Source organism: Coregonus clupeaformis, chromosome 1, assembly GCF_020615455.1.
Source record: "Coregonus clupeaformis isolate EN_2021a chromosome 1, ASM2061545v1, whole genome shotgun sequence".
NCBI lineage: Eukaryota > Metazoa > Chordata > Actinopteri > Salmoniformes > Salmonidae > Coregonus > Coregonus clupeaformis.
In genome coordinates this window covers 29,019,917-29,041,688 of record NC_059192.1, presented here as the reverse complement: position 1 = coordinate 29,041,688, position 21,772 = coordinate 29,019,917, and the positions used below count along the sequence as shown (strand labels likewise).

At 45.2% G+C, this 21,772-nt stretch overlaps 1 protein-coding gene across 2 annotated transcripts in view; it reads left to right on the top strand.

The window, feature by feature from the left end:
• Nucleotides 1–21,772, top strand: part of LOC121554908 (thrombospondin-2-like) — a 46,917-nt gene that overhangs the window by 16,443 nt on the left and 8,702 nt on the right. For both annotated transcript variants that reach the window (XM_041868729.2, XM_041868647.2), the window contains exons 6-17: nt 3,283–3,423; nt 3,673–3,766; nt 5,298–5,468; nt 6,775–6,951; nt 7,512–7,685; nt 9,438–9,565; nt 10,123–10,275; nt 15,846–16,064; nt 16,375–16,482; nt 17,148–17,307; nt 18,050–18,168; nt 18,760–18,994. In XM_041868729.2, coding sequence (XP_041724663.1) covers nt 3,283–3,423; nt 3,673–3,766; nt 5,298–5,468; nt 6,775–6,951; nt 7,512–7,685; nt 9,438–9,565; nt 10,123–10,275; nt 15,846–16,064; nt 16,375–16,482; nt 17,148–17,307; nt 18,050–18,168; nt 18,760–18,994 — 1,879 coding nt within the window. The remainder of the gene's footprint in view (nt 1–3,282; nt 3,424–3,672; nt 3,767–5,297; nt 5,469–6,774; nt 6,952–7,511; nt 7,686–9,437; nt 9,566–10,122; nt 10,276–15,845; nt 16,065–16,374; nt 16,483–17,147; nt 17,308–18,049; nt 18,169–18,759; nt 18,995–21,772) is intronic.

Below are 21,772 nucleotides of genomic sequence, written 5' to 3'. Positions count from 1 at the left end.
TTTTTTTCCTCTGGTTGCACATTTAACATGCTGGTAGAAATTAGGTAGAACGGATTTAAGTTTCCCTGCATTAAAGTCCCCGGCCACTAGGAGTGCTGCATCTGGATGAGCGTTTTCCTGTTGATTTATGGCCTTGTACAACTCATTCAGTGCAATCTTAATGCCAGCATTGGTTTGTGGTGGTAAATAGACAGCTATGAAAAATATAGATGAAAACTCTCTTGGTAAATAGTGTGGTCTACAGCTTATCAGTCAGACCGACAGACAGTCAGACAGACAAACAGACAGTCAGACCGACAGACAGACAGACAGACAGACAGACAGTCAGTCAGTCAGACAGACAGTGCTTTTGTTGTCAGATTGTATTTTCCGTAATGGAAGCTTTTGACAGTAGGGTATGTGTATCTGTCTGTCTGTTGGGGTCTCCTCAGGCTAGCTCCCTACATACATCTTCCTCCCAGATGGAGGGAGCTATTTGTGTCTTTATGCCTTTTTTCTTAAAGGAAGGGTTTTGACTGTCTGTCTGACTGACTGACTGTCTGACTGTCTGTCTGACTGTCTGTCTGGATGACTGTCTGACTGTCTGTCTGGATGACTGTCTGTCTGACTGTCTGTCTGTCTGACTGTTTGTTTGTCTGACTGTCTGTCTGACTGTCTGTTTGTCTGTCTGACTGTCTGTTTGTCTGTCTGTCAGTCTGACTGTCTGTTTGTTTGTCTGACTGTCTGACTGACTGTTTGACTGTGTCTGTCTGATTGACTGACTGACTGTCTGTCTGGCTGACTGTCTGTTTGTCTGTCTGACTGTCTGTCGGTCTGACTGACTGACTGACTGTTTGTTTGTCTGACTGTCTGTCGGTCTGACTGTCTGTTTGTCTGTCTGACTGTCTGTTTGTCTGTCTGTCAGTCTGACTGTCTGTTTGTTTGTCTGTCTGTCTGTCCATCTCTGTCTGTCTGTCTGTCTGTCTGTCTGACTGTCTATCTGTCAGTGTATCCTCAGACAGAGGAAACATGTAGCGCCATACATCTTCCTTTCATATGGATGCGTTATGCATCCTATGTGCTTTTATTGTAATATTTTTTGCTTTAAGAAATGTTTTACCGTAGGCTATGTCTATCTGGCTATTGTATCCTCAGACAGGCTTTTACTGTAGAGCAGGGGTGTCAAACTGATTTTGCCCCTGGGGCCGCATTCTGTCTTCAATGAGGTCCGGAGGGTGTTACTGAAAATGTGATATACACTGCTCAAAAAAATAAAGGGAACACTAAAATAACACATCCTAGATCTGAATGAATGAAATAATCTTATTAAATACTTTTTTCTTTACATAGTTGAATGTGCTGACAACAAAATCACACAAAAATTATCAATGGAAATCAAATTTATCAACCCATGGAGGTCTGGATTTGGAGTCACACTCAAAATTAAAGTGGTAAACCACACTACAGGTTGATCCAACTTTGATGTAATGTCCTTAAAACAAGTCAAAATGAGGCTCAGTAGTGTGTGTGGCCTCCACGTGCCTGTATGACCTTCCTACAACGCCTGGGCATGCTCCTGATGAAGTGGCGGATGGTCTCCTGAGGGATCTCCTCCCAGACCTGGACTAAAGCATCCGCCAACTCCTGGACAGTCTGTGGTGCAACGTGGCGTTGGTGGATGGAGCGAGACATGATGTCCCAGATGTGCTCAATTGGATTCAGGTCTGGGGAACGGGCGGGCCAGTCCATAGCATCAATGGCTTCCTCTTGCAGGAACTGCTGACACACTCCAGCCACATGAGGTCTAGCATTGTCTTGCATTAGGAGGAACCCAGGGCCAACCACACCCGCATATGGTCTCAAAAGGGGTCTGAGGATCTCATCTCGGTACCTAATGGCAGTCAGGCTACCTCTGGCGAGCACATGGAGGGCTGTGCAGCCCCCCAAAGAAATGCCACCCCACACCATGACTGACCCACTGCCAAACGTCCTGCACGGTGTTGGGCTGTAAGCACAACCCCCACCTGTGGACGTCAGGCCCTCATACCACCCTCATGGAGTCTGTTTCTGACCGTTTGAGCAGACACATGCACATTTGTGGCCTGCTGGAGGTCATTTTGTGCAGGGCTCTGGCAGTGCTCCTCCTGCTCCTCCTTGCACAAAGTCGGCGGTAGCGGTCCTGCTGCTGGGTTGTTGCCCTCCTACGGCCTCCTCCACGTCTCCTGATGTACTGGCCTGTCTCCTGGTAGCGCCTCCATGCTCTGGACACTACGCTGACAGACACAGCAAACCTTCTTGCCACAGCTCGCATTGATGTGCCATCCTGGATGAGCTGCACTACCTGAGCCACTTGTGTGGGTTGTAGACTCCGTCTCATGCTACCATTAGAGTGAAAGCTCCGCCAGCATTCAAAAGTGACCAAAACATCAGCCAGGAAGCATAGGAACTGAGAAGTGGTCTGTGGTCACCACCTGCAGAACCACTCCTTTATTGGGGGTGTCTTGCTAATTGCCTATAATTTCCACCTGTTGTCTATTCCATTTGCACAACAGCATGTTAATTTTATTGTCAATCAGTGTTGCTTCCTAAGTGGACAGTTTGATTTCACAGAAGTGTGATTGACTTGGAGTTACATTGTGTTGTTTAAATGTTCCCTTAATTTTTTTGAGCAGTGTATATATTTTTGTTTTTTGTGAGTTTTTTTACTCAAACCAACCCTGCTGTAGAGTCTAGACAATGTGTGTCTGTCTGTGTCTGTATCCTCTCTCCTTAGCCTGAGTAATAACCAGTGATGAACTATGTCTGTGTGTCTGTCTATGTCTATGTGTCTGTCTATGTCTGTGTGTCTGTCTATGTCTATGTGTCTGTCTATGTCTGTGTGTCTGTCTATGTCTGTGTGTCTGTCTATGTCTATGTGTCTGTCTATGTCTATGTGTCTGTCTATGTCTGTGTGTCTGTCTATGTGTCTGTCTATGTCTGTGTGTCTGTCTATGTGTCTGTCTATGTCTGTGTGTCTGTCTATGTCTGTTTGTCTGTCTATGTCTGTGTGTCTGTCTATGTCTGTGTGTCTGTCTATGTCTATGTGTCTGTCTATGTCTGTTTGTCTGTCTATGTCTGTGTGTCTGTCTATGTCTGTGTGTCTGTCTATGTCTGTGTGTATGTCTATGTCTGTGTGTCTGTCTATGTGTCTGTGTGTCTGTGTGTCTGTCTATGTGTCTGTGTGTCTGTGTGTCTGTCTATGTCTGTGTGTCTGTCTATGTCTATGTGTCTGACTATGTCTGTTGGTCTGTCTCCTCTCTCCAGACCGAGGAGAACACAGTGATGAAGGATGCTCTGGGGAAGATGAAGAACTCCAAGGAGAAACACATGTGCTGGCAGGACGGACGGTTGTTTGAAGATAAGGAGGACTGGGTGGTGGACAGCTGCACCACATGTACCTGCCAGGTAGGAGACATACAGACCACCTTAAATGGAGAGACATGAGAGACATAGAATGTGCTAGGGGGGATATGGTTATACATTGATTGATAGATTTGGTTGGTTAATTGGTTGGTTGATTAATTGATCCCAAATGAATCAGTCCTCAACATTTGACCGGTGCCCAGATCCTATGGTCTTACAAGACACTAATTCATACATAGGTCACCTATAGCAACTAATGTCAAAACATTTTTTTTTTGCTGCTCATGGCAGGACTCAAAGATTGTGTGTCACCAAATCACCTGTCCTCCTGTGGCCTGTGCTAGCCCCTCCTTCATCGACGGAGAGTGTTGCACTGTGTGTCTGCGTAAGTAGCCACTCATTCTACACACCATTCTATCATTAAAGCTACAATGTACCCTTGCAAAAGTCTAATCCTGACCCATGACCATTGAACAGAAGGCAAAATAGCAGAATGTGGCTTTAATAACTGTTTACATGAGCTTTACAGGAGTAATCGCAATTAGGAAACGTACTGAAGTGAAAACGAGACTCCTGAGCCCTGTAAAAACAATGGCATCACATTTACCAATAAACAACTTCTCTCACAAACACACCTTGCTTCATTTCACATCTGACTGAAGTCCTTTCTAGATCCAAAGCCTCCGATGCCTGATCTGAGTACCGGAAAAACAAAGTTTCTATGCATATTAAGTTTGAATAATAGAGCCGTGTTATTGTTGTACAGCTGGTTGGTCTGTAAAGGGTCGACCACGTTTTATTGTTCTACATGAAAACAGCAGGACTACAGGCTGCCATGCTCTGAATTGCTGAAGTGGTCACTGTGAACATGACGTCATATAAGACGGAGCTGCTCTTCCTCCTGGGGAAGGACTGCCCGCTCCATGATCTCGCCATCACGGTTGACAACTCCATTGTGTCCTCCTCCCAGAGTGCAAAGAACCTTGGCGTGACCCTGGACAACACCCTGTCGTTCTCTGCTAACATCAAAGCGGTGACCCGATCCTGCAGGTTCATGCTCTACAACATTCGCAGAGTACGACCCTGCCTTACACAGAAAGCGGCACAGGTCCTAATCCAGGCACTTGTCATCTTCCGTCTGGATTACTGCAACTCGCTGTTGGCTGGGCTCCCTGCCTGTGCCATTAAACCCCTGCAATTTATCCAGAACGCTGCAGCCCGTCTGGTGTTCAACCTTCCCAAGTTCTCTCACGTCACCCCGCTCCTCCGCACACTCCACTGTCTTCCAGTTGAAGCTCACATCTACTACAAAACCATGGTGCTTGCCTACGGAGCTGTGAGGGGAACTAACACATTACTTATTTACTTGTTTAAAGAAATGTACTTATTGTGATTGAGATGTAGTTGTCCCTGATTGCATTGACTTTGCTCACAGCTGCTTGTTTGAAGAAGTGTACTTACTGTGATCAAGATGTGGTTGTCCCACTGGCTATCCTAAGTTGAATGCACCAATTTGTAAGTCGCTCTGGATAAGAGTGTCTGCTAAATGACTTAAATGTAAATGATATAAAACCTAAGAATCAAAACAGACTACTCTCCAGAGTTTTGTTTCTCTGCATCTTTTGAACCGTTCCTAGTTCCAACAATGACACAGAGCAACTGTAGAGGAGATGGTGTGGTAGGGGAAACATGCAATAATGCAATGAGTTTACTTCATCGTAGAAAGATAGCTCTGCATGTTTATTTTGTTAAAGTTTTGGTTAATTAAATTGAATGTAAATAATGTAATTTTTTTATGAGAGCTTATTTTGTTAAAAAATATATAAATCAATCTAGATAGCAGTGTTTTCACTTTTCAGAGCCAGAAAAATATGATTTGTCATTAATAACCCCTTGAGTGATTCTGTTTCCTCCAGCTAAGGACAGTGAGGATGGCTGGTCCCCCTGGTCAGAGTGGACAGAGTGTACTGTCACCTGTGGGACAGGTACTCAACAGAGAGGACGCTCATGTGATGCCACCAGTAACCCCTGCTCTGGACCATCCATCCAGACCAGGAAATGCAGCTTAGGAAAATGTGACAGCCGAGGTGAGTCAACGTCTCTGCTATAGTCTCCTTTGTGTCAACCTACCTTGTGGTTTGTTGAACTCTATTGGTTAGACTGTTTTAACTCTAAAGTAAAGTTTGATTTAATATGATTTGATTAGACCAACTAAGGACCTTTGGATGAGCATGATGGTACCTCTCTCTAGCTCCCAACTCATACCATTACCATTGAGTAAGTTAGAATAGTTTTAGCCAAAAAAGCATTGGGATGTGTTTACAGACAAAAGACAATGACAACATAAATACAATATTTTCCTGCAACTGCCATGTTAAAGTGTGTTTGTTTCTGTGTGCACATGAGTGTGTTTGTGCATGTGAGTGTGATTGTGTGTGTGTGAGTGTATGTTTGTGAAAGGATCAAGAGAGAGGATGATGTCGTTAGAAGCAGCTGTGTAATGATGGAAAAGGGGACAAAGTGACTGAATAGAAATATAGGGTACTGCTCTGCTAGGCTGGAGATGGCTGGACAGGGACCTCATCCCTCTCTGACTCAAAATACTTTTCTCTGTCTCTCCGTCTCTGTCTCTGTCTCTGTCTCTGTCTCTCTCTCTTTCTCTCTCTCTCTCTCGCTCTCGCTCTCTCTCCCTCTCTCTCGATCTCTCTCTCTGTCTGTCTGTCTCTCTCTCTCTCTCTCTGTGTCTGTCTGTCTCTCTGTCTGTCTGTCTCTGTCTGTCTGTCTGTCTGTCTCTCTCGCTCTCTCCCTCTCTCTCTGTCTCTCTCTGTCTGTCTCTGTCTCTCTCTCTCTCTCTCTCTCTCTCTCTCTCTCTCTCTCTCTCTCTCTCTCTCTCTCTCTCTCTCTCTCTCTCTCTCTCTCTCTCTCTCTGTCTGTCTCTCTGTCTCTGTCTATCTCCCTGTCTGTCTCTCTTTCTCTCTGTCTGCTGTGGGAAATAGATCCCGTACATGTCTGTAGAGGGTGTGTCCATCCTGTTAGCTCTAAAGGGTATTCCACCCAGCACTGACTCACTAGTACCCCCCAAACAATGTGACCCATAGTGATCTACATATCAGTGGTTTATTATACTGCAACCAAATGACCCAGAAATTGATAATAAAGGCCTTTTGAATCGGAATAATAAACGCAATTTAGCAGACACTTGTATCCAAGGCCACTTACAGTCATACGTGCATACATATTTATTTATTTTTGTGATCCTGGGAATCAAACCCACTGTTCTGGCGTTGCAAGCAGCATGTTCTACCAAATGCGCTACAGAGGACCACCATATTACATGTATGTCTTTCCCCGATACACTGCCTTGACTGACCCTGTGTCCCTGTGTGTGTTCAGTTCGTCAGGACGGTGGGTGGAGCCTGTGGTCTCCATGGTCATCATGTTCGGTGACGTGTGGCGAGGGCCAGATCACCAGGATACGCCACTGCAACGCCCCCACACCACAACTGGGGGGCAAAGACTGTGAGGGCCAGGGGAGAGAGACACAGCGCTGTGAGGCAAAGCCCTGTCCCAGTGAGTATGGTGGCCCAAGAGGGACAACACAGACAGACAAGCACATTGTCCATATCAGACCTGGGGTCAACATTTTTGTTTTCTTTCAAATACTTTAGCTGTGCACTGATTGAGCTTGCCTCTTTCTTTAGGAAGATAATAAATACTTTGATCTGATGAATAACCACTGACCTGGATTTAAAAACAGGCAGAATAAGAAGTTTTACAGCTTGTTCCACTGATATAGGAGGGGCACCATTCACATGCTAAACATTCTGTCTGTCTTTTATAAAACGTCAAGCTCAAATCAACTCTGCATAGTGCCCTACTGCGGTTATAGCTTCCAGACTGCAACACGGCTGAGAATGTAATGACCCCTACAAGATGTGTAGAGTGGTTCGTGTGTGACTGTAGGCCTACAACTACTACTGTAATTCACTTTCTTATGGTAAAAGAGACAGGAATGTAAAGTAGTAAAACCTCACCATGGACTCTTGAAGACTAGCCCCCAAATGATCTAAAAGAGATCCTAACAAACATTGTGATGATCTACTAACTGTTTATTTGTTGTCCATGTGCAGTTGATGGTGGTTGGGGACCGTGGTCGCCATGGGCGATATGCTCAGCAACCTGTGGGGGCGGAGTTAAGGGTCGGACCCGTGTCTGTAACAGCCCTGAACCCCAGTACAGAGGCAAGGAGTGCCCCGGGGAGACCAACGACAGTAACGCCTGCAACAAACAGGACTGCCCTATCGGTGAGTGAGTGTGTACGTGTCTGTGTGTGGACTGTGTGTGTTTGTGTGCATGCGTATGTGTGTGTCGCACCCAGCACCTCTGACCCAACCCCTTATCCCTTTCCCTCGGTTACTTTGAGTTATTCTAACCTTCCCTCACTCCCTTCAAGTTATTTCAGTACATTCTAGCATTCCTGTTGAGGTATTATTCCTCATTTAAACATTCCTGTGATAGGTGCTCTTAGAATGGCCTCCAGGCAAAAGAAGTCGTCTGTCTAACCCATGCTAATCCCTGTCAGACGGCTGTCTGTCTAACCCATGCTAATCCCTGTCAGACGGCTGTCTGTCTAACCCATGCTAATCCCTGTCAGACGGCTGTCTGTCTAACCCATGCTAATCCCTGTCAGACGGCTGTCTGTCTAACCCATGCTAATCCCTGTCAGACGGCTGTCTGTCTAACCCATGCTAATCCCTGTCAGAAGGCTGTCTGTCTAACCCATGCTAATCCCTGTCAGACAGCCGTCTGTCTAACCCATGCTAATCCCTGTCAGACGGCCGTCTGTCTAAACCATGCTAATCCCTGTCAGACGGCTGTCTGTCTAACCCATGCTAATCCCTGTCAGACGGCTGTCTGTCTAACCCATGCTAATCCCTGTCAGACAGCCGTCTGTCTAACCCATGCTAATCCCTGTCAGACGGCTGTCTGTCTAACCCATGCTAATCCCTGTCAGACAGCCGTCTGTCTAAACCATGCTAATCCCTGTCAGACAGCTGTCTGTGGAACCCATGCTAATCCCTGTCAGACAGCTGTCTGTCTAACCCATGTTTTATTGTTCCCTGTCAGACGGCTGTCTGTCTAACCCATGTTTTATTGTTCCCTGTCAGATGGCTGTCTGTCTAACCCATGCTAATCCCTGTCAGACAGCTGTCTGTCTAACCCATGTTTTATTGTTCCCTGTCAGACGGCTGTCTGTCTAACCCATGTTTTATTGTTCCCTGTCAGACGGCTGTCTGTCTAACCCATGTTTTATTGTTCCCTGTCAGAAGGCTGTCTGTCTAACCCATGTTTTATTGTTCCCTGTCAGATGGCTGTCTGTCTAACCCATGCTAATCCCTGTCAGACAGCTGTCTGTCTAACCCATGTTTTATTGTTCCCTGTCAGACGGCTGTCTGTCTAACCCATGTTTTATTGTTCCCTGTCAGATGGCTGTCTGTCTAACCCATGCTAATCCCTGTCAGACAGCTGTCTGTCTAACCCATGTTTTATTGTTCCCTGTCAGACGGCTGTCTGTCTAACCCATGTTTTATTGTTCCCTGTCAGAAGGCTGTCTGTCTAACTCATGCTAATCCCTGTCAGATGGCTGTCTGTCTAACCCATGCTAATCCCTGTCAGACAGACGTCTGTCTAACCCATGCTAATCCCTGTCAGACAGACGTCTGTCTAACCCATGCTAATCCCTGTCAGACAGACGTCTGTCTAACCCATGCTAATCCCTGTCAGACAGACGTCTGTCTAACCCATGCTAATCCCTGTCAGACAGCTGTCTGTGGAACCCATGCTAATCCCTGTCAGACAGCTGTCTGTCTAACCCATGTTTTATTGTTCCCTGTCAGATGGCTGTCTGTCTAACCCATGTTTTATTGTTCCCTGTCAGAAGGCTGTCTGTCTAACCCATGCTAATCCCTGTCAGACAGCTGTCTGTCTAACCCATGTTTTATTGTTCCCTGTCAGATGGCTGTCTGTCTAACCCATGTTTTATTGTTCCCTGTCAGATGGCTGTCTGTCTAACCCATGCTTTGGAGGAGTGGACTGTAACAGCGCCTCTGACGGATCCTGGGAGTGTGGACCCTGCCCCCTTGGTTTCCGTGGCAACGGCACCCACTGTGAAGATATCAACGAGGTAATTTAGGGTTAAAGAAGGTTACACAAGTTAGATACTTTAACTAATGGTTAGGTTAACCCTAACCTTAACCTTAGCTCTAATCATAGTGTAGATCCCCAGGCTATGCCTAACCCTAACCATTAGTTCATCCTGAACTCATTCATATTCATGCCCTGTTACCCTATTATAATCTGACCCTACTTCTGATCCTCTTCCTCCTCAGTGTGACATGGGCTCTGATAGATCGATTGATTGATTGATTGATTGATTGATTTGATCTGATCCTCTTCCTCCACAGTGTGAAGTGGGCTCTGATAGATCAATTTGATTGATTGATTGATTTGATCTGATCCTCTTCCTCCACAGTGTGACGTGGGCTCTGATAGATCAATTTGATTGATTGATTGATTTGATCTGATCCTCTTCCTCCTCAGTGTGACGTGGGCTCTAATAGATCAATTTGATTGATTGATTGATTTGATCTGATCCTCTTCCTCCTCAGTGTGATGTGGGCTCTGATAGATCAATTTGATTGATTGATTGATTTGATTTGATCTGATCCTCTTCCTCCTCAGTGTGACATGGTCTCAGATGTCTGCTTTAAAGCTGGTGGAGCATCGCGTTGCGTCAACACAGACCCAGGGTTCCACTGTCTGGCCTGCCCACCCCGCTACAAGGGAAAGCAGCCCTTCGGTGTGGGGGTGGAGGCCGCCAGCAAGAACAAACAGGTACGTCTGTGCCACTCTACATCGGTTTTAGACCTAGTGTATTCTTTAGGCAGCGTTTACACAGGCAGCCCAATTACGGGTAAAAGATCAGAATTGGACCGCCTGTGTAAACGCAGCCTTAGACGCGTACACACAGACGCTTGACGCACGCAGACATAAAACCTACCTCAAAGATACTATCTAGGGAAAGTAAAAGCCCCTATAGCTGTAGAGCTGTCTGAATTGGCAGTTCAAAGTTACGCGCCGTATGCTCCCAATATTTAGGTCTGATAGTATTGTAGCCAGCCAAGGTGATTCCTCATTTTTGGAATATGTGTGTGCACTCTGCTCTAAGGGAGGCCTCCAGGCCACCATACATGAATATGACACACCTTGACCCCGTATCAGGAGAGATAGAAGGGGAAGGAGGATAGAAGAGTTATGAAGCTAATAGCAAACATATTTTATTTGTATTACTTGACACGGTCATAATCATGTCATAACAGCAGACATAACTTGTCATAACCTGTCATAATATGGTCGTAACACTGTCATGACCCATATAGTTACACCTTTTGTGACATATATTGCGTTATTTTATGGCTGGTTATGACATCTACATAATAGTGTCAAAACCCACATTTATTCCCCAAAAAAATTCCCTGCCAAGAAGTTTGTTTCTTAAATCCTTTGTTGTTGTTGTAAGGAATTCTTTACAGTCATGTTTTTTCAAAATATTTAAAATAAGTTGTAGAAAATACACTTTAATACACTGTCATGAAGCATTATGACCATTCTGTGTCACATTACTTGGACTAAGAAAATACACTTTATGACACTGTCAAGAAGCATTAAGTTTACAACGTAGGTCGAGATAAACATTTGAGATGACAGACAGTGACACATGGACAGACAGTGACACATTCAATACCGCCTTGCACACTCTTGCCTGCATCTAGCTTATCTAGGGTGTAATCATTAGTCCAACAGTTGCAAACAAGAGTTTCTATTGGACAAATTCAGGTATTTTTATCCCCGTTTTGTTTGCTTCCGTTTAAGAAACGTTTTTCAACAGAATCGGCAGAATGAATACACCCCTGATCACGCATAAACACAGTTCACTTTCATGGTAGCCACTTCACTTTGTACGCCTCAATGCACTCTACTCCTCTCACCTTTTCCCTTCGTTTGTGGACTTCAAAGAACAACACATCAGCTGTATGTGACCAGGCGAAAATCCCTTTCCAAGCCAAACCATGTCATAACCACTACACACAGCCTACATCGTTGTCCCCATATTAGCTAAAGTAAAGTCCTAGTCAACATAGCTAATATAACTAATGCGTTAGAAAACCCGCTACAATCATGCAGTAACGTTACAGTGTATAGTCAGTAAGCAGTTAGACCGGCGGGCCCCGGTGGCAATAAATTAATCAAACCAAAAGCTTACCTTGACTTGGAAGAGTTCCAGTGTCGTGTTGGATAGTCATAGCCAGCTAGCTAACATAGCATCCCTCTATTTGAGCCGGGTGTTTGAGAATTAAACTAGCCAGCTGCATTTGCTAGCTAAGTAAGTGAAACTGAAAGTGAAAAAAAAGGACAAAATCTCTCTCTCTGTCTCTCTCTCTCCCTCTTGCTTCTCCTTCATTTTTGAATAAATTAATTTGTTCAAAACTGTTCAACTATTGTCTTTCTCTTTGAGTCAACTACTCACCTTATTTTATGCACTGCAGTGCTAGCTAGCTGTAGCTTATGCTTTCAGTACTAGATTAATTATCTGATCCTTTGATTGGGTTGGACAACATGTCAGTTCATGCTGCGAGAGCTCTGATAGGTTGGAGGACATCCTTCCGGAAGTTGTCATAATTACTGAGTACGTTTATGGAAGGGGGTGAGAACCAAGAGCCTCCTAGGTTTTGTATTGAGGTCAATGTACCAAGAGGAGGACTTAAGCTAGCTGTCCTCCGGCTACTCCATGGTGCTACCCTACAGAGTGCTGTTGAGGCTACTGTAGACCTTCATTGCAAAACAGTGTGTTTTAATCAGTTATTTGGTGACGTGAATATGTATAGTATAGTTTTATCTAAAAGGATAACTTTTTCAATGTTTTAGTTTATTTTTTATTTTTTATTCACTGTGGAGGATGGTCCTCCCCTTCCTCCTCTGAGGAGCCTCCACTGGTAGAGGTGGTAAGTGGTATGAGGTTTGGTTTACAGTATTACTGGAGGTAGTATGAGGCTTGGTTTACAGTATTAGTAGAGGTTGTAGGTGGTATGAGGCTTGGTTTACAGTATTAGTAGAGGTGGTAGTTGGTATGAGGCTTGGTTTACAGTATTAGTCGAGGTGGTATGAGGCTTGCTTTACAGTATTAGTAGAGGTTGTAGGTGGTATGAGGCTTGGTTTACAGTATTAGTAGAGGTGGTATGAGGCTTGGTTTACAGTATTAGTCGAGGTGGTATGAGGCTTGGTTTCCAGTATTAGTAGAGGTGGTATGAGGCTTGCTTTACAGTATTAGTAGAGGTGGTAGTTGGTATGAGGCTTGGTTTACAGTATTAGTCGAGGTGGTATGAGGCTTGCTTTACAGTATTAGTAGAGGTTGTAGGTGGTATGAGGCTTGGTTTACAGTATTAGTAGAGGTGGTATGAGGCTTGGTTTACAGTATTAGTGGAGGTGGTAGGTGTTATGAGGCTTGGTTTACAGTATTCGTGGAGGTGGTAGGTGATATGAGGCTTGATTTACAGTATTAGTAAAGGTGGTAGGTGATATGAGGCTTGGTTTACAGTATTAGTAGAGGTGGTATGAGACTTGGTTTACAGTATTAGTAGAGGTGGTATGAGGCTTGGTTTACAGTATTAGTAGAGGTGGTATGAGGCTTGGTATCCATTATTAGTAGAGGTGTGTGAGGCTTGGTTTACAGTATTAGTAGAGGTGGTATGAAGCTTGGTTTCCAGTATTAGTAGAGGTGGTATGAGGCTTGGTTTAAAGTATTAGTAGAGGTGGTATGAGGTTTGGTTTAAAGTATTAGTAGAGGTGGTATCAGGCTTGGTTTCCAGTATTAGTAGAGGTGGTATGAGGCTTGGTTTCCAGTATTAGTAGAGGTGGTATGAGGCTTGGTTTAAAGTATTAGTAGAGGTGGTATCAGGCTTGGTTTCCAGTATTAGTAGAGGTGGTATGAGGCTTGGTATCCTTCATTGCAAAACAGTGTGTTTTAATCAGTTATTTGGAGAAGTGAATATATTTAGAATAGTTTTATCTAAAAGGATAACTTTTTCAATGTTTTACTTAATTTTCTATTCACTGTGGAGGATGGTCCTCCCCTTCCTCCTCTGAGGAGCCTCCACTGGTAGAGGTGGTAAGTGGTATGAGGTTTGGTTTACAGTATTACTGGAGGTGTTATGAGGCTTGGTTTACAGTATTAGAGGTTGTAGGTGGTATGAGGCTTGGTTTACAGTATTAGTAGAGGTGGTAGTTGGTATGAGGCTTGGTTTACAGTATTAGTCGAGGTGGTATGAGGCTTGGTTTACAGTATTAGTCGAGGTGGTATGAGGCTTGGTTTACAGTATTAGTAGAGGTGATAGGTGGTTTGAGGCTTGGTTTACAGTATTAGTGGAGGTGGTAGGTGGTATGAGGCTTGGTTTACAGTATTAGTAGAGGTGGTAGTTGGTATGAGGCTTGGTTTACAGTATTAGTCGAGGTGGTATGAGGCTTGGTTTACAGTATTAGTCGAGGTGGTATGAGGCTTGGTTTACAGTATTAGTAGAGGTGATAGGTGGTTTGAGGCTTGGTTTACAGTATTAGTGGAGATGGTAAGTGGCTTGATCTACAGTATTAGTGGAGGTGGTAGGTGGTATGAGGCTTGGTTTACAGTATTAGTAGAGGTGGTATGAGGCTTGGTTTACAGTATTAGTAGAGGTGGTATGAGGCTTGGTTTCCAGTATTAGTAGAGGTGGTATGAGGCTTGGTTTAAAGTATTAGTAGAGGTGGTATGAGGCTTGGTTTAAAGTATTAGTAGAGGTGGTATCAGGCTTGGTTTCCAGTATTAGTAGAGGTGGTATCAGGCTTGGTTTCCAGTATTAGTAGAGGTGGTATGAGGCTTGGTTTCCAGTATTAGTAGAGGTGGTATGAGGCTTGGTTTTACAGTATTAGTAGAGGTGGTATGAGGCTTGGTTTACAGTATTAGTAGAGGTGGTATGAGGCTTGGTTTCCAGTATTAGTAGAGGTGGTATGAGGCTTGGTTTCCAGTATTAGTAGAGGTGGTATGAGGCTTGGTTTACAGTATTAGTAGAGTTGGTATGAGGCTTGGTTTTACAGTATTAGTAGAGGTAGTATGAGGCTAGGTTTACAGTATTAGTAGAGGTGGTAGTTGGTATGAGAGCTATAAAATGTGTGGAACTTTACAAAGTAATGTCTTTGTGTGTTTGATGGTGTCTGTGTTAGCACTCTGTTTCCACTATAACCACAAATATAATTTATGACTTTTTAATGATTTTCTGTTAGGTCATCAGCTACTGGCACCACATCTGTTGTGGTATAAATACATTGTTTCTCCTTTAAAACTGTAATAACTGTTGGGAAGTTTAATCATTTAGCAACACAACTCTGCTATCCAATAGACCTGTGTTCAAATACTATTTGAAACAATTTAAAATACTATCAGGGCTTGATTGAGCTTGCCTGGCACAATGGAACCAATAGAATAGTCACAACACTACAAACCCCGCCTATCTGGCACTCCAGACAGGCAAAAGCAAACACTCAAAGTATTTGAATAATCTCAAATAGTATTTGAACCAATATCTGCTCTTCCCTAACTTTGCATAACAGATCTAGTGAATCACTGCTATGTCACTGGTCTTTAAAAACTGGGCCAGCTCTGATCCGAGGATAACATTGTACAAATTGATTTTAGGGAAGAGGAAAGGGAATTGTCTCATAGCTGGCATTGAGCGCCTCTGTTTCCCAGAGCTGATGAAATAAATCAATGTATTCTTATTGGTCATCACGCAACACTGTTGTAACGTTATGGTATGAGCTCATGGAGTGGCATCCACTCACATCCTATAGATGGATAGCTGTAGCCATAGAGATATAACAGTGTTCTCTTGCTGTAGCTACACAATACACTGTATCATAATCCACAGGGCACAGGGGGCATAGCAGAGCAGGGGGCATATATGTTCAGAAGTACAGCCCTCACATATGGCATGACATAACATGACAAGACATGACATAACATCACATAACATCACATAACATCACATAACATCACAAGACATCACATGACATAACATCACATAACATGACAAGACATGACATGACATCACATGACATAACATCACATAACATGACATCACATAACAAGACATAACATTTGAGAATACACTTCACGATGGGATTGAGACCCTGATTTACTGAACTTTTACCATGCTCTTACTTAGGAAATGAAAATATGTCAAATTAGACAAAACAAAATGTTTTATTTAAGCAGTAAGGTCAGAGGGGGTGTGGTATATGGCTAATATACCATGGCTAAGTGCTGTTCTTAGGCTGCTCTCTTTCTCTCTATCTCATCTCTATCTCAATCTCTCCAGGTCTGCGAGCCAGAGAACCCCTGCAAAGACAAGACCCACAGCTGTCACCGTTCAGCTGAGTGTATCTACCTTAGCCACTTCAGTGACCCCATGTATAAGTGTGAATGTAGGATAGGCTATGCCGGGGATGGCTTCATCTGTGGAGAGGACTCTGACCTAGACGGATGGCCCAATCAGAACCTGGTGTGTGGCGCCAACGCCAGCTATCACTGCAGGAAGGTAACAGACCCTAACTTTATGTTTCCTGGACCCAGATTAAGCCTAGTCCATAGTCCCCGATTAAGCCTAGACCTTCCTGGACTAGTCCTGGAATAAAAATGAGTTTCAATTGAGATTTTCCATTGAGCATGCACTTTAGTCTAGGACTAGGCTTAATCTAGGTCCAGGAAACTGTCCTTTTAACTTTCATCCTCAATACCAGACCTGCAGATTTTCCACATTTTCCAATCTTACAGTATGTCACTCGTTGATAGTTCTTCCTGTGGCTATTTCTAAAAAAAGTTTCGATTTCTTTATCAATCTTTAACAGGATAACTGCCCCAACCTGCCTAACTCTGGACAAGAGGACTTTGACAACGACGGCCAGGGAGATGCTTGTGACAAGGATGATGACAACGATGGAATCGTGGATGAGAGAGTAGGATACCTTTTTTAAAGGCCCTGTGAAGTCCAAAACGTTATTGTCCTGTGTTTTTATATATATATTTCCACACAATGAGGTTGGAATAATAGTGTGAAATAGTGAAAATTATGATGATGCCCTTTTAGTGCAAGAGCTGTTTGAAAAGATCACCTGAAATTTCAGCTTGTTTTGCATGGGTGGAGTTTTGGCCTGCCTGACGATATCACCAGGTGGTATAAGTTAATAGACCAATAACAAAGAGAGTTTCAAACCTAGCTAGTTTTCAGGTTACATATCCCTCCCATTAGGCTCCTCCAATTAGGCCCCTCACTCAGACCACTCCCAGACACTCCTAGCAAAATTCTTGCTTGAGAAATTGCTCTTTGCTAAGAAGCTTTTTTTGTTTATTTTCAAAGATTTTAATTGAAAACAATCACAGTTAGGTACTTGATTGTTACCCAGAAATGATTTGATATTGAGAAAAAAACGGCTGCGTTGGACCTTTAAGGTCTTGGTAAGACAATGGAAGTTTGCTTCAAAGGTCAATGTTTTATTGGTAAAACCAATGCATTTGGGCAAATGCCTTCATCAGGGTATTTAGATGAATTCAATAGGAAATCAAATGCCCTCTCCAAGAAATGGACGCTCTAATAATACATTATGCTGCTCTCTCTTCTCAGGACAACTGTCCTCTCCTGTACAACCCCAGACAGTTTGACTTTGATAAAGATGATGTGGGTGACCGTTGTGATAACTGCCCCTACGAACACAACCCTGCCCAGATTGACACCGACCACAACGGCGAAGGAGACGCATGCGCTGTCGACATTGATGGAGATGGTACTAGTTATTACTGACCAAATTAGTAAAGAATATGCATAGCCGTTATATTATAGTCATATGCTGTGAGATTAGGGAAAGGCTCCTTCAACTCTTAACTTTTATATGCCTCTAATATATTATTTAAAGGGATACTTTAAACTGATAATTGATCTCCTTCCCCAGAGTCAGATGAACTCGTTGATAGCATTTTAATGTCTCTGTGTGCGTTTTGAAGGAAGTTGATAACTAGCGCTAGCGCAATTGCTAACTAGTGTTAGCGCAATGGCTGTTCGTCTATGGGTATCTGCTAGCATGCTAGTCATTGTGCTAACGCTAGTTAGCATTGGCTTGTGAAACTACCTCTAGCTTCTTTCATACTGGACACAGAGACATAATAATGGTATCCACGAGTTCATCTGACTCTGGGGAACTAGATAAAGGGCATCATTGCCAAAATCCCGAAGTATCCCTTTAACAGATAGTTAATGGGTACTAAGAAAATATTTAATGGATTATATGCGGGATAGTAAATCATGCAAAGGAATGACTAGCTGGCAGATTTGCGATTCATCTTTCCACCCTCAACTATCAAGTGATTGATTAGCATTAGCTACTTATATTGCACGGAATGTGATATGCCACATGCAAGCACAGGCAAGCAAATATCTAAGATTATGACTCAAGATAAGTCCTGCACACACAATATTACCTCTGCACTTGTCAATTGTCCATTTCATTGTGCATTTCCCCTTTCCTTTAGAAATCCCAAACGAGCAAGACAACTGTCCGTACGTGTACAACAATGACCAGAAGGACACTGACATGGATAGAGTGGGTGACCAGTGTGACAACTGTCCTCTGCTACACAACCCTGACCAGGTAGGGAAAAGGAACAGTCCCTATTACACATACTTGTGTAATTACAAAAGCTAACCCATTGCTATTAGGGTTGCTAAATTCCAGAAATGTTCCCAAAATTCCCAGAAATACCAGTTGTAGTTGGAGGATTCGCTCCCTCCTTATTCCTCATTCCAGGAATCTTCCAACTGGGATTTCTGGAAAACGTTTTGAAAATGAAGCTGGTAACTGTAACCTCTCCTCCCTTCTCCTCTCTTACAGACTGACACAGACAATGACCTGTAACCCTCTATTCTCCTCTCTAACAGGTTGACACAGACAATGACCTGTAACCCTCTCCTCTCTAACAGGTTGACACAGACAATGACCTCTAACCGTTTCCTCTCTAACAGGTTGACACAGACAATGACCTGTAACCCTCTCCTCTCTAACAGGTTGACACAGACAATGACCTGTAACCGTTTCCTCTCTAACAGGTTGACACAGACAATGACCTGTAACCCTCTCCTCTCTAACAGGTTGACACAGACAATGACCTGTAACCCTCTCCTCTCTAACAGGCTGACACAGACAATGACCTGTAACCCTCTCCTCCCCTCTCCTCTCTAACAGGCTGACACAGACAATGACCTTGTAGGAGACCAGTGTGACAACAACCAGGACATTGATGAAGACGGTCACCAGAACAACCTGGACAACTGTCCTTACGTGGCCAACTCCAATCAGGCAGACCACGATAAGGACGGCAAAGGGGACGCCTGTGACTTCGACGATGACAATGACGGTATCCCTGACGATAGGGACAACTGTAGATTGACGCCCAACAAAGATCAACTGGACTCTGACGGTAAGGAGGAAAACACATGTGCATGGACGTATGCGTACTCGCACACACACACACACACACACACACACACAAACAGACACACACACACACACACACACACACACACACACACACACCATGCATTAGCATGTTGAATACCCTCACACCTTTGAATAATGCTGTGACTGTAGCTGTCTGAATTAGTAGCCACTAGCTATAGGTTGATTCTGTAATAGCCCTATATAGTAGAGATAATATCTATAATCACACAGACCACTGCTTGTGATACAGGAATCTCCCTTTGAGGATTCCCTGCACCTGTCCACCATTAAACACAAAGCAGAACTTTTTTACACTCATGCACCTGGGAACCCTAACCCTGGACCAAGGAACCCTAACCCTGCACTGGGGAACCCTAACCCTGCACCAGGGAACCCTAACCCTGCACCAGGGAACCCTAACCCTAACCCTGCACCAGGGAACCCTAACCCTGCACCAGGGAACCCTAACCCTAACCCTGCACCAGGGAAACCTAACCCTAACCCTGCACTGGGGAACCCTAACCCTGCACCAGGGAACACTAACCCTGCACCAGGGAACCCTAACCCTAACCCTGCACCAGGGAAACCTAACCCTAACCCTGCACTGGGGAACCCTAACCCTGCACCAGGGAAACCTAACCCTAACCCTGCACTGGGAAACCCTGCACCGGGGAACACTAACCCTGCACCAGGGAACCCTAACCCTAACCCTGCACCAGGGAACCCTAACCCTGCACCAGGGAACCCTAACCCTAACCCTGCACCAGGGAAACCTAACCCTAACCCTGCACTGGGGAACCCTAACCCTGCACCAGGGAAACCTAACCCTAACCCTGCACTGGGGAACCCTAACCCTGCACCAGGGAAACCTAACCCTAACCCTGCACTGGGGAACCCTAACCCTGCACCAGGGAAACCTAACCCTAACCCTGCACTGGGAAACCCTGCACCGGGGAACACTAACCCTGCACCAGGGAAACCTAACCCTAACCCTGCACTGGGAAACCCTGCACCAGGGAACCCTAACCCTAACCCTGCACCAGGGAGCCCTAACCCTAACCCTGCACCAGGGAACCCTAACCCTAACCCTGCACCAGGGAACCCTAACCCTAACCCTGCACCAGGGAGCCCTAACCCTAACCCTGCACCAGGGAACCCTAACCCTAACCCTGCACCAGGGAACCCTAACCCTGCACCAGGGAACCCTAACCCTAACCCTGCACCAGGGAAACCTAACCCTAACCCTGCACTGGGGAACCCTAACCCTGCACCAGGGAACACTAACCCTGCACCAGGGAACCCTAACCCTAACCCTGCACCAGGGAAACCTAACCCTAACCCTGCACTGGGGAACCCTAACCCTGCACCAGGGAACACTAACCCTGCACCAGGGAACCCTAACCCTAACCCTGCACCAGGGAAACCTAACCCTAACCCTGCACTGGGGAACCCTAACCCTGCACCAGGGAAACCTAACCCTAACCCTGCACTGGGAAACCCTGCACCGGGGAACACTAACCCTGCACCAGGGAACCCTAACCCTAACCCTGCACCAGGGAACCCTAACCCTGCACCAGGGAACCCTAACCCTAACCCTGCACCAGGAAACCTAACCCTAACCCTGCACTGGGGAACCCTAACCCTGCACCAGGGAAACCTAACCCTAACCCTGCACTGGGGAACCCTAACCCTGCACCAGGGAAACCTAACCCTAACCCTGCACTGGGGAACCCTAACCCTGCACCAGGGAAACCTAACCCTAACCCTGCACTGGGAAACCCTGCACCGGGGAACACTAACCCTGCACCAGGGAAACCTAACCCTAACCCTGCACTGGGAAACCCTGCACCGGGGAACACTAACCCTGCACCAGGGAACCCTAACCCTGCACCAGGGAGCCCTAACCCTAACCCTGCACCAGGGAACCCTAACCCTAACCCTGCACCAGGGAACCCTAACCCTAACCCTGCACCAGGGAGCCCTAACCCTAACCCTGCACCAGGGAACCCTAACCCTAACCCTGCACCAGGGAACCCTAACCCTAACCCTGCACCAGGGAGCCCTAACCCTAACCCTGCACCAGGGAACCCTAACCCTAACCCTGCACCAGGGAACCCTAACCCTAACCCTGCACCAGGGAACCCTAACCCTAACCCTGCACCAGGGAAACCTGTACCTGTCCACCATAAACACACAAGAGATGCCTTTTATCACCTTCCTTTTTCACTCATATTTTTACAGTTCAATATGCCATGTTCTATTTCCCCTCTCTCTACAAAATGGCAGGTATACAGTGAAGTATGGTAGAGGTTTAGAATAGTATACGCACATCCAGTAACTTGCAGGTGCAGGGTACAAAAATGGATGAAAAAATATATAACATATCCGCACACTGTTGAATGCTCCCGCTGTTTTATTGTGCAAGTATGGTGGGTGGGTGAGTCAGACAGGAAAGGGTTAACAAAAATGAGTATTTCTGGGTCAGTGTTAATGATGTCATTAGCGTATGACTTCATTGTGCAGAGCTGGAACCCATGAGGTCATCATGCGGCAGCTAGCCGCCCAGAGGCTAGGACAGGAAGTTTTCATTCCGAAGGGGGCATCTGGGCTCGCTTGCTCTCGATTAATCCACAGTGCCCAATTTCAATTTAATCATGCAGGGTTACCTGGAATTTGTTTTGTTGGCTTTAACCTGAAACAGTCTGTGCAGAGAGGGGGGAGAGGGAGGGAGGGAGGGAGGGAAAAGATGGAGGAAGAG